At 42.2% G+C, this 14,487-nt stretch overlaps 1 protein-coding gene across 4 annotated transcripts in view; it reads right to left on the bottom strand.

The window, feature by feature from the left end:
• Window positions 1-13,661, bottom strand: part of epha4b (eph receptor A4b) — a 78,509-nt gene extending 64,848 nt beyond the window's left edge. For 2 of the 4 annotated variants that reach the window (XM_046408754.1, XM_046408755.1), the window contains exon 1: window positions 13,329-13,661. In XM_046408754.1, the coding sequence (XP_046264710.1) occupies window positions 13,329-13,443 (115 nt within the window). In that variant the 5' untranslated portion in view covers window positions 13,444-13,661. The remainder of the gene's footprint in view (window positions 1-13,328) is intronic. The other 2 variants (XM_046408757.1, XM_046408756.1) reach the window with 2 other exon arrangements.
• Window positions 13,662-14,487: the final 826 nt, after the last annotated feature.

The following is a 14,487-nucleotide window of genomic DNA, read 5'->3' as shown; positions in this document are numbered from 1 at the left end:
GACTCTACTGTTGACAACATGATCTATGGATTATCCTGAGATTCTTTCTGGAAATGTATATCTGTAAATGTAGGCACGTAAACCATGGCTGGATGACACGTCAGGTTAGGTGGGAAGATTTAATATGTATAATATAATATGTATTTTTGTGAACCAGCCCTTTCAACGAGCAAACTACAAGCACTGTATCAACAACTTTTAAACCTGAAAAAGGGTTTAATACTATGAAAAATTCTCTTAGTGTCACTTCCATGGAAGAAATGTCATGCAGCAGTACTATGAATGTACATTTGGCTCTGAAATGCATGGGCTGTTTCCTGTGTGTGATCTCTGTGTGGCAGCAAGAAGTGGAGAGCGGATGCAGGAAGGTGAGAATGAAAAGTGAAGACAGGAAGGTGGCAGGTTGACCAGCAGGAGGCATAATGAAAACCTGTTCAAATTCAGGAGCAACATTCTCCACCTGTGTGTGTCACTTGTGCGGGTGTGTGTGTGTGTGTGTTTAAAGGGCTCGGCTCACTCAGGTCCTAATCAAGCCTTCAACTCTGCTGACCATCAATATTTAATCAGTATCCATCTGCAGAGACTGCTGCTTCTCTCTTTCAGTCACACATATTGTGATTCTCTCAGGTTATCCTCCTTCCATTGAACGTATACTTTCAATACACAGATCCCAGATCAGACGGGTAACTTGCTGACCGGACGCATTTTAATCCGACTGCATCACTTTAAAGTGGCACACTTTCATATTCCCTCCAATTTTTATAAGCAGTGACCTGAAAAAAATATTCCAGAGTAAAAAGAAAACCTTCCTGAATGCAAATGAGACTAATCACTCACTTTAGAAGTGCGCATTCACAAACTCCTCTGTGTATCCATACTGCTTGTGGGTATTACAAAGGAACTGCATGACTAGTTCAACCAATTCTTTTCCTATCTTCCTTGTCTTTCTCATTCTCTCACACTCGTGCTGTTCATCAGCTTGATCCTGTCGATCTCTTCAGCTCAGCATGCTGTGACAGCAGGGAGGCATCTCATGCTGTATGAGTGAGCGTATATGTGTGTGTAACGGCACATATATCTGTGTGTGTCTGCATGAGAAAACAGCTACGGAGAAAATAGTGCGCACGGCATAATGAAGCAGAGAGAGTGTGGTAGATTAAATGAGAGGGATGAGACAGGAACAGAGGAGGAGAGGTGCTGAGCAGCAAAAGGTCAGACGCAGCCTCTAGCTCATGTGTGTATTCAGACAGACCAAAAGACCATTTAGACTGCTTTCATTTCACAGTTCATGGACATTTGAGTGGCATTAACAATATGTACTTCTAAGATGGTAAAGGGGCTGCATTTATACAACACTGTCCTAGTCTACTGACCAGTCAAAGCACTTTACAACACGTGCCACACTCACACACACATTCATACGCTGATGGCAGTGGCTGCCACGCAGGGTGCCAACCTGCTCGTCAGGACCAATGCAGCACTTCATACTCAAACACAGTATTTCTATCCTGACCCATTCACACATACCAGTACAACAAGCATACTCGCTTTCAAAAAGATAAACAGTCAAGGCAAGCTTTTGGAGAGAATAAACCAGGCTACACAAAGCATAGTTTCAGTCAGAAGCTGGCAGTATAGGCCTCATGAAGCATCGTCGTAATAACCAGAGAAGAAGAAGTAGAGGTCATGAAACAGAAACAAAGCTGGCTGATTGCTAAGGAATTTATCTGGTAAGCAGTTATTCAGAAAACGTGTTTCCACTTGCCATTAAACATATAAACTCTTTTGAAAAAGGCCTAACTGCCTTAAGCCAGTGTAAAAAGGAGAAGGAATTTTTTTTTCAAATATTGTCATTTCTTTTTTAGTCCATTCACAAACAGAACTGTAATGACAACTTGTGGTTGTAAAATGAGATACATATTTCTTGGCTAAGCTAATCTCCTAGCTCTCCTCACAGAAGAGGAGAAAACTTTCACAAAATGTTCAATTATTCTTTTAAGTGAACAGCATGAAATTCCGTCACTGATGAGATAGTGACAGAAATCTCAACAACATATCTTTAAAACTAGGAAAGTGATCCTAGATAGGACAGGTTTTTTTGTCTAGAGTCACTCAGTGTGTAGAAACTTGCCTTAAAATACTGCCTAGTAAGCTAATGTGTTCCTGAGGCCATTATTCTAAAGCCATTTTGCAGCCCATTGGGAATACACACACATACATATACCTGCACATCAACACTTTTTCTCTTCTCCTCACACCTCCTGTCAATACCACTTATCACTTGTAATCAATGACTGGACTCATCAATTATGTATTAGGTATAGCTTCCTGTCTGCTGACACAGCCAATATGCATATACTGTATATGTGTGTGTGTGTGTGTGTGTGTGTGTGTGCGTGTGTCAAAAATGAGGAGAAACCAGAGAAATTAAAAAAAATATATATATGCATATATTTTTTCCCCAAAACAAAAAATGAAGCCACACCTCTATGTATCAGTCCATCCATCTGTAAATGCTTCCCCAGTTCACCAGGGAATTGGTTAAATTGTGTGTGTGTGAAATCTAAGCCTGGGCCAGGCCTGCTTTGGCCCGGAATAAAAACACCAAGCTCATCACTCATTCACTCAGGACAGGCTCATGTTCGATCTAATGACCAGTGTGTCTCTCTTGATCTCTGTCGCACACACGCACGCACACACACACACACACACACACACACACACACACACTGACCTCCACGTTGAAGAGCTGCTAAACATGACATGTCATACCCATAGCAGAGCACCTTCCGGATTTGGGGATTCAGTGAAACAAAAAGCAACATGGAAACATAAATCTGTCTGTTATCACAGTTTTTCCCCAGGCTTTCTCCCTGAAATAAAAAAAAACACTTGAAACAAGCAAACTCACACACACACACTAACCTAATTTTTCTCATGACGTGCAGATCCAGACACATGTACATGTGACCCGATTACTGTGAGAGTTGTTCAGTTACACAGAGACATGCTGTCCTATTGATTTTCAGTACCAAACAGTGAGGTTGGTATTCCGAGAGTGAAAGATGTGGAGGACGAGATGCAGGGTGTAAATTTGTTGATCAGAAATTTCAGTGAAAATCGGTAAATGCCGAAACCACAAGTACAGCACTTATAGATCTGTGTGCGGAGAATACAAAGCATTTTCATCTCTTTGTTTCTTCATCTTTCTGTGTCTACTTATCTTCTCATTCCTGTTTCGCCTCCTCTGGGGTTTCTCTCTGTCTTCCCTTCTATTTCTCACTCTCTCTCTCTCTCTCGCTGTTTGTTTATATTTCTCAGCCTCTCTCTCTCTCTCTCTTTCTGTCTCTCTCCTTGGTCAGTATCCACTGCTTCAGCTGGGCTGCAAGAAGCTGTGATCCACCTGCCAAGAATCAAACAGCGCTGCCAACAGCCAGACTGGAGCACAAAGAGACCAGGATGCTTACACACACACACACACACACACACACACACACACACCTTAGATTGGTGCCAGTGCCACGAAGAGAAAAAGACTGCTCAATAAGACCACCACACAGAGTACAATATGTGACCACATAATGAGTTCATGAGATGCTTTCAACTAAGAACATGAAATATTACATTGGATTTGGTAGATGGATTTTATGATGAAGGGGCTTGCTGACAGTACATTCAACACATGTAAAAGCCTCACTAAAATTAGTTTTCTTCTTGTTCCTACAGTTGAATATTTGAGCTGCACTTTTCAGATTGATGTACATGCAGAGTTTGACACCATAAGGCTGTTTTCACGCAGAGCCTGCATGCATTATTTGTGACAACGCAAATAGTTTGGAAGTGAAACTTGGTCCAGTATTCAGCATACACAAGTGTGAGGTGGAAACTCGAAACTTCCAGTGAACATGCAGTAAGAGCAGACTTTACAGTGAAGTGAGAGACATCTTGTATCCTGCAGTTAAATGAAAAATATTTGCATTTTCATACATTTTAGAAGGAATAGGTGCCATTTATGAGAATTTAAAATGGTAATTATATTTGTTTTCCATAAAAACCAAGTCATACATACATGAGAGAATGTTGTGTGTGTGCCCTGATACATGTGTGGAGGGGATCTTTCATAAACTTGAAAAGAATAAAACGAGTACAAGCAGCCAGCTCTGTATAGAGATAACTTATTGCATTCAAAAAACACCCAGATGCAATAAATAAAACAGCTATACAACTGTACACGAGTACATACACGCACGCACCCAATAGCTCAGTATTAGTACCGCCACACACACACACACACACACACACCTTCCCCTGCTTCCACCCCACTGAGAGCGCAGTTCATAGACAGAGAGTGTTGTCAGGGCAACAAACAGGCCTACGCAGAGCAGGATGAAGGAGTAGGAAGAGTTGAGCTCTGAACTTTAGGAACAAACTGACGTACCAAGGCTTTCTCTCTTGCTGTCTTTTCATTAATTCTCTCTCCACTCATCCACAAACCACCAGAGGTTCTCAGTCAGTCTTTGCTCTTCTGGTTTTTTCTCTATGTTTATGTTCTCATCCTCTGTATTACTTTATCTCCTTCACATATTCACCTCCAGTGACTTTTGCTTCCTTTTATTGCGTTAAACTCTAAAATAAAACATCTTATTGTACTTCCATTCCAAGACACTGTATGGAGGAAATACATACATTAATCTGTCTGTCTGCAAACTGAATGTGTCCATGAATAATTCAGTTGAGTGGAATTTTTATTGACTAATTCTAATCCAAAAAAAAGCTTATCTAATCTAATTCTTCTTTGATTCAATTCAGTCTTCTAACTTCCCGTTTGCTTCAGAGAAATGTAACGTTCATCTACACTTGGACAAACACAGAACTAAATTCCTCTTCGGGATGGACTGAACTCTATCGATTAAACACAGTAGTCCATAGCTGCACTGATGGGCGAACACCTCACTTGAGGTAAAAGCTGTGAAACACACAATAAAATTCAATTAGCTATTGCATGCATGGCTACATGGTAGTTGGGTGTCTGAGTCACGAGCTGACAGAAAAATGAATCAACACGCAATTAAGATAATAAGTCTATATCATTTGCACTTTAATTGCAAATGCATGCTGATTAGAGCTTTGCCGGATTGATTAATTTGCTCTTTATCATTCGAAAAATATCTATGAATATATTTATATGAACTCTAAGCTCTACATGACCTCATATCACATTAATGTGTTTGTGCATATAAACACAATACCTGTTTCCAGAAACATGCTGCTGAGAAATAAACGTGATGTGCGACACACCTGGGTAATATTCATGTATGGGTCATGTGGAGATATTACTGCACCCTGTGTTCATTATGATTATCATATCACGGTGATACACGTGTGCATGTCCAGATATTCCACAGGATCTTTAATCAGTGATCTGCCAATAAATCTGGACACTTCAAATAGTTTACAACAAATGTGTTAAGAAGGATAAATAGAGTAAAATAATCTGCCATGAGGTGTGTCTTTATTGACATATTGACCATGCGGTACAGATGTTAAGTGATCATCAGTGCAAATGACACACTGCTGAGCAAGTTGTGATAAATAAATTTGACATTTATGCAATCAAGTCAGCTTTAATCAAATCCTTCATGTCTTGTTTGAAACAAGTAAAAACAAAAAGACAAACAGTATCAGTTCCTTTTTTTCTCCTTAGTTTTTACTTTGTCAATAAAAGGGGAAGCTCAGAATACCTGGGAAAAATTAAACACGAGAAACAGGAAAACATATTTACATAATTTATGAAAAGCACTTACTGTTTGCCTAAACTGTGAGTTTTTTTCTCAAAAAGCCAGCAGAAATGTAAGATACTAATCCAGTTTCAGGTCAGTTTGTTAAGAAGCCCTGATTCAAGGCAGATGTGCTTCTGAAGTGATTTTTAAAATGAATACACAAGAAGGTTTATCGAGAACCTTAGTCTCCAAAGCCTTAGGATAATAATAATAATAATAATAATAATAATAATGATAAAAACCATGGCAACCCAAAAGGTAGATGGTGCACAAAGTTGAAAATGTTTATGAAAACATTCATGTACTGTATGTGATGTGCTGCACCTCGTTGAGCTTGCACTTTTGGACCTCCCTCCCCCGTCTGCTGTGGCAGAAAGTACATTAGCCTACTCTGCTTTTTCATATGCAGTGGCAGAAAACATGCCATTCTGACAGACTATGACAGGAGTGCTGCCCTAGTTTGTCGCTTGAGGAGGCTCTGGAGTGTGCGTGTATGGGTTTGTCTGCGGATGCTGGCTGAATGCTTACAGTGTTGAACTGTGACACCCAGTCAGATCCAGACACTTGTTTTTTAATAAGCTTCTTCCCACAGTATGCCACCAACTCATCAAAGGCCAAGAGCAACATGCACACACACACAACCATAATGACACACACATACATACACAATCAAATGACCTTGAGAATTCAGAAACAACTTGAAGCGCAAACCATAGACGCACACGCCCCCACACACGATCAAACTGTGATGCATCCTGCCATTCATTTAAAGAAGTGATTCAAAATAGCTGGCGAGGAGGGAATAGATTGAATGAGAACTGATAGATAAGCTTTGTTCCTTAATAAGACAGCACAGCTAATTCTGTCTTTGTCTAAATCCTCCCTCTTCAAGTGTGTGTGTGTATGTGTGTGTGTGTGTGTGTGTGTTTGTCTTTTTTTTAGCCCTTTCTTGACCTTTCTTGTGCTCTGTTAGTTCTGATGACATTGCTCCTGATGGGACAAGGGCATACACACACACACACACACACACACACACAAGGCTGTCACACAGTGGTTGGTCACAGGATGGTAAATTGGCCCGGAATCTCAGGAGTGAGCCACAACAGTGGAGACGGTTAGAAAATCACATGTGAGATAAAAGTGTGCTTAGACAGGTTGCCACACACACACACACACACACCCACACCTACTCTAATTGTCGAGCAACTTGTCTGTCAGCCCTGCTGCCTCCATCAAATCAAACTTAAACCAATTTGCACAGGTGTGGACACCATCAAGAAGCAAACAGAGAGACAGAACAAGCATAACTAGCAAAACACTGGAGCTAAAATGATACAGGAGGGTGGAATGGACTGCGAGAAAATCCGTGGGGGAATTATGTTAGCAAATATTCCAAGCCAACAGAGAGATGCTCGTTAGCTCGTTCCTGTTCGCTGCTGTTCTTTTTTGTCTGGCAAACCACTGCAGGACTCATAGTTTCAGAGAATATCCAAGCATTGCAAACCATAAGCTCTGCTTGTGCTCAAGAAAAAAAAATGCACCTTCAAACTGGGAAAAATGGCTGATTAAAAAATAAAAGTCAATATGAGTGTTTTCTGATGCACCACTTTTATAATTTGCATTTGGCTCAGTTTAGCAAGTAAAACATTTTTTATTGGTTGGGCAAAGATCATGATCTTAGCTAAAAGAAACCAGCACTGACTTTTGGCCGGAATTGGATGGGAACAGCCGTCTCCAGTTCCACAGTTGCACACTTTGTACAGGTACCATCCATCGCTACAGCGCTACCACCTCAGGCTGCTTCTGTCTGTTTTTCAGAATTTGCACTGCCAGGGTGTGAACAAATAACCAATGCAGGTGTACCTGTTTTCAGGTGAAAACAGGTACAGCTGAATGGGGTACAGTATTTCACAGCTATATTTGGATATATCAATCCAATATATGAATCCAATTTCAAGGCTGTGTTGAATAAATATATATATACTGGTTTTCACATTTACAAATCTACTCTGTAAGATAAAAGCATTTTCTGAAGTTAAATCCTCGTCTCCTTTTAAGTATTTTTGCACTTAAAATAACCTCACCGCCCTTCAGCAGAGACAAGATTGGAGCACTGGTCAGCAAACATACTACATCTACAGCTGACCCAAATCCCCACCTGTTTGTTTGTAGAGCTGTTTAATGCAGCCTTTCACAGCCACAGCAAGAGCCAAGCCCGTGGAGCAAACAACTACAAGAAAAACTGTGTGTGTGAGAGAGAGGGAGAGGTGAGGAAACAACCAAATTCAATTTAGTCAAATTAAAGGGCACAGCAGGGGGTGCAGTGCACACCTCTTGTGTGTGTGTGCGAGTGAACAGGAGCTGTGAGATTTAAAGAAAGAAAATAAGAAGAGCTGGAGTGTGTAGGTGTATGAGGGGCTGGTGGTCAAGGCCCAGTGATCAGTGAGTTGACCAGCAGTTAAGGGCTTCTTTGGGGTGGTGGGTGGGGGTTTGTCAGCAGACATGATAGGGGCCCACTTATACCAAAAATTCACTCCTGCCATCAGACAGCACACCCTGAGGGAAAGCTTCCTCTGACATTAATGAACTCTGCGTCGGACACGAATCATTCAAGCCTAAGGACTGTTCAAGTTCACCTCTAACTGTTAATGACAAACATAGCACAAACATTTTCACAAGCTTTTGAACTCAATCCATTATTCCAGCTCCCACCATTACAGTGAAAGCTGGAATAATGGGTTAAGTGCAAAATCTTGTGTATCAACTTGTTGTGATGAGTACACCTCATAAATCTGTGGCTGCCCAGTATGTACCTCAGGTTTTGTTTGAATTTGCACATCCTAAAAAGAAGCACTATATGTACGCATATACATAACACACTACATTAACACAGTGTATCTCATTGTTTAGAATAATTCATGCAAAAAACGCACAACAAATTATTATGATTATTATTAGCATTATTGTGGTTTTTTGGGGGATATCAATCTTCATGGCAAGGCAGTGAGAACACCTAACTGTTCCGTTAAACATGGACAAAGGTAACTGATGTACACCAAAAGAGGAAAATGCTTTGAGCTTGAATTGACGTGGCAGAATACAAAACCCCTGACAACCATTAAATACAACACAAAGGCTCTGTGAGTGCTGCTATGGGTGCTCTGCTCAATAGACCACAGAGAAATCGGTGGGTTATTCAGTTTGCTCAGAACTACTTCTTGTTCTTTTTTTATTTATTTATCACTTTTGTTTTGTCTCACAGATTTTCTCTTGTGGATTTCTTTTTTAATCTCTCTGTCTTTCTCCCACACACACACACACACACACACAAAATGAATCCATGAGGTGAAGCCCTCACAGCAGAATCGTTCTCTGTCACCGAGCTGTATTTATAACCCCATCTATCAGCCAGCTCTGGGAGCACATGACACTATTCTCTGGACCAAGACCACCAAACTGCCCCCCAGCCATACATTATGATAGAATGAGTGTATGTGGGCGTGTGTGCGTGCGTGCGCACATACATCCATGTGTGCTTGTGTATGGGCCTGTGTTAAGCAGATATAGCAACTCAGGCTCATTGTGGAAAACATCCCGTGGCTTGCGGCTGCTGTCAAACTGTTACACTGGAACTGGAGGTCAGAGGAAAAGACAGAGAGAGAGAGAGAGTAGAGAAAAGAAGATGAAGACAACCAAGGAGAGAGAAGATAGAGGCCAGGAGGGAGGCTGATAGAAAACAGAGGAGGGCAGATATGAAAGGTATTAGAGATAGTTAGGAGTGGAGGTAGAAACGAAAAAAAGGGGGGTTGTGAGCAACTCGCTTTCTCTCTCTCTAGTGAGAGCGGAGATCTATATCCTCTTCTGTCCAAGGTCATGGCTGTTACATGGGAGCGCAGCAATCTCTCCGACTCACACACACACACGCGCGCACACATACACACACACTCAATGAGGTATGGCTCTGCCGATAACTACAAGCAACCATTATGGATTAAAGCAATTAAACCAGAGGAGACCTTTGACCCAACATAATACCACAGTCAGGATCTTGTGTGAATCATAAGAAGTGTGGAAGAAGAGGGCAAGCTTTACATATGCTTGCCTCTGCACTAACTGCTCACCCTCATGTTAACCTTGCAAAGTAATACAGCAATTCCACCCCCAGCACCCTAAGGCCAATCCAGTGAGAAGCTTCAAGCGCACTGTGCTTCTAAAACCAATTACAGATTATAGAAAATCTCAAGTGTATATCATAAAGCAGAGTTGAGTCATGATTTTTCCCATGTTTTCTTGATTTTCCTCTCCTTCTCCGAAAACTCATTATTAATTCTAATTATATATTTATTTGCACACAGCTATTAAGCAGAATTTAGAGTTAAATCAACCATTTACCTCTATTACTTTATACTCTAATCAACATACATTTTCAACAGAAGGAAACACGGAGCTCCAGTCTTGCTTCTATGGTATCAATTCAATTTTCAATTCAATTCAATTCAGTTTTATTTAAAGTGCCAATTCATAACAGAGTTATCTCAAGACACTTTACAAGTGTGTAAACAACACATTCAAAACAAGAGAATCAGAGAGAAATGGGTCCCAGGACAAAGTCCCACAATGAGTAAGCATTTGGCGACAGTGGTGAGGAAAAACTTCCTTTTAACAGGCAGAAACCTCGAGCAGAACCAGACTCAGTGTAGACGGCCTTCTGCTGCGACTGACTGGGAGGGAGAGGGGGGAGAGGAGAGACAGGGAGCTGGAGGGAGAAAGGAAAGGGGGAGAGGAGAGGCAGATAGATGGAGAGAAAAAGGAGAGGGGGAGAGGAGAGACAGGGAGGTTAGAGAGAACAGTGCAGAGCAGGAGCAGCAGGATCCAGGCAGGGCCATGGAGAGGGTTCTGGATCCATCAGCAGTACCAGGCCTCAGCAGGGCGGGGTAGGAGATTCTGGATTGAGCAACATGCTCTGGAAGTGCTGAGAAGAGTATGATTTCGAAGATTTGGGGGGGTAAAGTCACATGGAAGACACAAAAATAGGAAGGAGTGACAGTCTTAGAGGATCCAAAAAAGGAGGGCTAGATCCAAAAAAGAAGTTTATAAAAGCAATGACACATGTCTTTGCACTGTGTTACAAGCTATTTAGAAAGAGAGTACAGATGGGATGAGGACAGCAGGACAAAAAGCAACCTTGGGAGACCTGTGAGCATCCACCTTGCTGTTCGATCAGTATGCCCTCAGGGTGTGTTGGGCTCCCTCTGCTGGTGCACACAAACTCCTCCACTCTTCTTTCTCCTTTTACTGTTGTTAACAAAGACCTTCAGAGGATGCTCTCCAGCACAACTCGTGAATGAGCCCATTTCTGCTGCGTGTCATGCTCTCTGTCTCAAGCCATACTGTCAATTCTCCCAAAAGCACAGTGTCCCAAAAGTCCACGCTCAAATTTTCTTTCTTGTAAATGCCAACAATTTTGGAGAAGATCAATAGCTCTGGTAGTAAACGAAGCTTGTTGACAGCTTAACACTATTTCTCTTCTAACACTATAAGCTCTATCAAAGGGACTGTGTTCTTAATTGAGCTTTGAGAGCAATATCTCTCCTTTTATGACAGCCTCACTTCTGCTACTAGACACACTCAGAGGGAGGATTTCCTGGAATAACATGACTGCCGAAATGCGTGGGTGGAGCATATGCACACTCATAGACAAACACACGCACTCGTACACACACACAGACACACACAGAGGCACAAATAAGAGCAGTCCCTCAGTTAAGTATGCAGTCACAGCAGGAAAACCGGCAGGCCAAAAGCTAGAGCATGGAGTGACTGACAAAAATGGCTTCATTGGATTACTGTCCCATTGAGAGAAGTGCACACATCCTCCACACACACACACACACACACACACACGTATCCTCCACACGCACACACAAGAGTCAAGCAATGGGCTTAAAGGCACCAATTAGGCCAATAGTTTGACACAGCAGGCCAGAGAAATAACCCGAGGATAAAGTGAGTCACACACAGATGCAGACACACACTCACTGCAGGGCAGATAATTCAAAGTGTGTATTAGTAATGAAAACTCCTTTTGACCTGTCAGTCACCTCCAAAATGCTAAAGTTAAAGGTGATCCACGCACACAAACTCGTACCGCAACTCACAGATGCTCTTGTGTGTTTATCTAAATCAACAGGAGTTTCCTTCGGCTTCCAGTTGGTTTCATCATTCACGCTCATTTCAATGAATATTTCAATAGTGTCTTAGTGTCTCCCTCACATGCGTTATCTCCTGCTGTTAAAACACTCCTCCTCCTGCTCCTGTACTCTCTTCCTCTCTCTCTCTCTCTCTCTCTCTCTCTCACTCACTCCCTAACTATCCTCAGGAGCCTTTGTTCTGTGTGAAGTCCTCGGGGCCGTGACATACATTCAGCGCGATGTACATGCACGCAGCCTATACTGTTAATTCATCCAGAGACAGGAGATCCCATCCTCATTATCACTGGTGTGGCCTGTCACTGTGTGCATGTGAATCATTTGACTGTTTGATCTACCCCATCTAAGCCTGGAGTTTCAGTCTGTGTGAGTATGAGAGAGAGAGAAAAGACAGACAACGTCCATAAAAGCAAATCACGCAGCTCACAACAGGACTGACTGGAGCTTTGGGGGAAGACTGAATGAGATGATTCACAGGATGACAATCAAGTCCCAGCTGTATCACCTCCAGTCAGACTGTCTGCCTGACAGGCAGCCAAAACAACACCACAGACACCTTCCATTTTCACGCCAAATAACCTGCAGCCTGCCTCACAGATCAGTTATTGTAAACAGAACTTGTGCGCATTGCTCCCTTCTTTTCTCCATTTAGTGCAACTTCCCCATTAAACAAGCCAGCTCCACTGTGTCAGCCCACCGAGCAGTCGGAAGTAGTTAGTAAGTAAATGCATTGGCTAATTTCAGGTCGAGCATCGATGTTAATACAATAACCGAGAGAGGCTCAGCAGCAGCGTGTGACAAATTTAATGTAATTGCTGCTCCTCAATTGCAGACTGAGGCAACGGGCTATAGTCCACAGCAGAAAAGGCAACATTTATCAGTGTGTTATAATAAAGATGGGCTATCTATAATTAAGAGGCATTTTGACAGAGATGTCAATGTTGTTATAAGTTAGGCTACTTTAATGCAAGATAAATAGTTAGGCTATGCAAATTAAAATGTAGGGAAGCTTCCCCGATGTCAGAAAGTGAAATGTCCACATCAGCCCTCTCTATCTCCAGCATGACAGGGTCGCCTGTGTGTATATGTCATACAAATTTAATGTCAGTATGCTCGGAAAAGAAAAACGTGACGAACAGTTTTTCTCCCTCCCTCTCTCCGCTTCTCTTTATGCATGATTCATAACGGAGCAGAGCACTTAATGGGAGTCTCCTCTCCGCTCCTCTCCGCTCCTTTCCCGGCGAGTGGCACCGCGGCATGGGGCTCCCCATCCGCCAACACGGCGCGCAACCAAGTCATCTACCTCACAGTCCACTTAAGGTTCACGGAGGGCACCCACCTTCATTCTCCGGGTAATTCCGTAAGGCTCGGGACGGCGACAATGCGTGAAACAGAAGCAAGGAGGACAGGAGGGAAAGGGATGGATAGATCCACAGGACGCGTGGTGGTGCCATTTTCAGGCTGCGCTGCGCCCTCGCTGCATCCCTGTTGGCGGTGTCGAGTCGGTGAGCGCAGCCCTGCGATTGAAGAGAGGATAGAGAGCAGGGGAGAGGACCGGAGAGCAGAGAGCGAGAGGGAGAGAGAGAGAGAGAGTGGGGGGAGAGAGGGAGGAGGAGACGCTGGGAAGGAGGGTCCACAGTCAGCCAACTCCTGTCAATCAGCCGCCTGGCTCTGGGGTGGCATCGAGAGAGCTCTTTGGAGACACCTCACACGAGATTACACTGTAAAAAGTATTCACATGAGCAGGTGAATACTTGCTCATGTGAGTATTATATAATATTAGTTAACTGTGAAAGAAAGATAAAAAAAAAAAAAAACTTTTCCATTTTCATGTCAGCCATGTCAACAAGGACACATTCCACTGTGACTGCTTCAGAAACAAAATCACAATTTTGTAATCGAGGCCATCCTAAACTGAAAGCCGTGCACAATTGATCTTCAAATGTAATAATGGGCTATAACTGTCAGAACAAAACCAAACCTCTTATGGTAATAGATTACTTTAATCACATTTTAGAAATGTTATACCCTATTTACATCAGAAAGAAAAGGATATACAGAAAGATATAGAAAGAACACTTTTGGTTTATTATTTAGCTCTGCTGTATTTAAAACAAATTAATAGTCTACCCATCTGAGATCAAGCAGTGCCAGCTCCGTATCAAATTCCTCCTTTCAGGAGCAGTGAAAAGGATGCCACAAGAAACAAATTTAACCTTCAGATATTTATTGCCATAAGGGAAACAATTACCTGTATCATGCTTTGTTTGTTTGTTTTTTTAGATTTAACTCTCATCAGGCCCAAAAAAAAAAAAAAAATTACAGTCTGTTAGAATGTTTAGATAAGGAAAGGAAAACATCCACACAGTAAACAGAGTTTAGATGGATTTACCCAGAACCACATTCTTGCATAGAACAAACCACAACAAAGTCAGTCATCTCATTACTGATCCAGAGATGTTGGGATGTGCAGAACAGTACGGGTAGCACCCATCTCA

Source organism: Scatophagus argus, chromosome 13, assembly GCF_020382885.2.
Source record: "Scatophagus argus isolate fScaArg1 chromosome 13, fScaArg1.pri, whole genome shotgun sequence".
Classification (NCBI taxonomy): Eukaryota; Metazoa; Chordata; class Actinopteri; family Scatophagidae; genus Scatophagus; species Scatophagus argus.
This window is presented reverse-complemented; position numbering and strand designations above follow the sequence as displayed.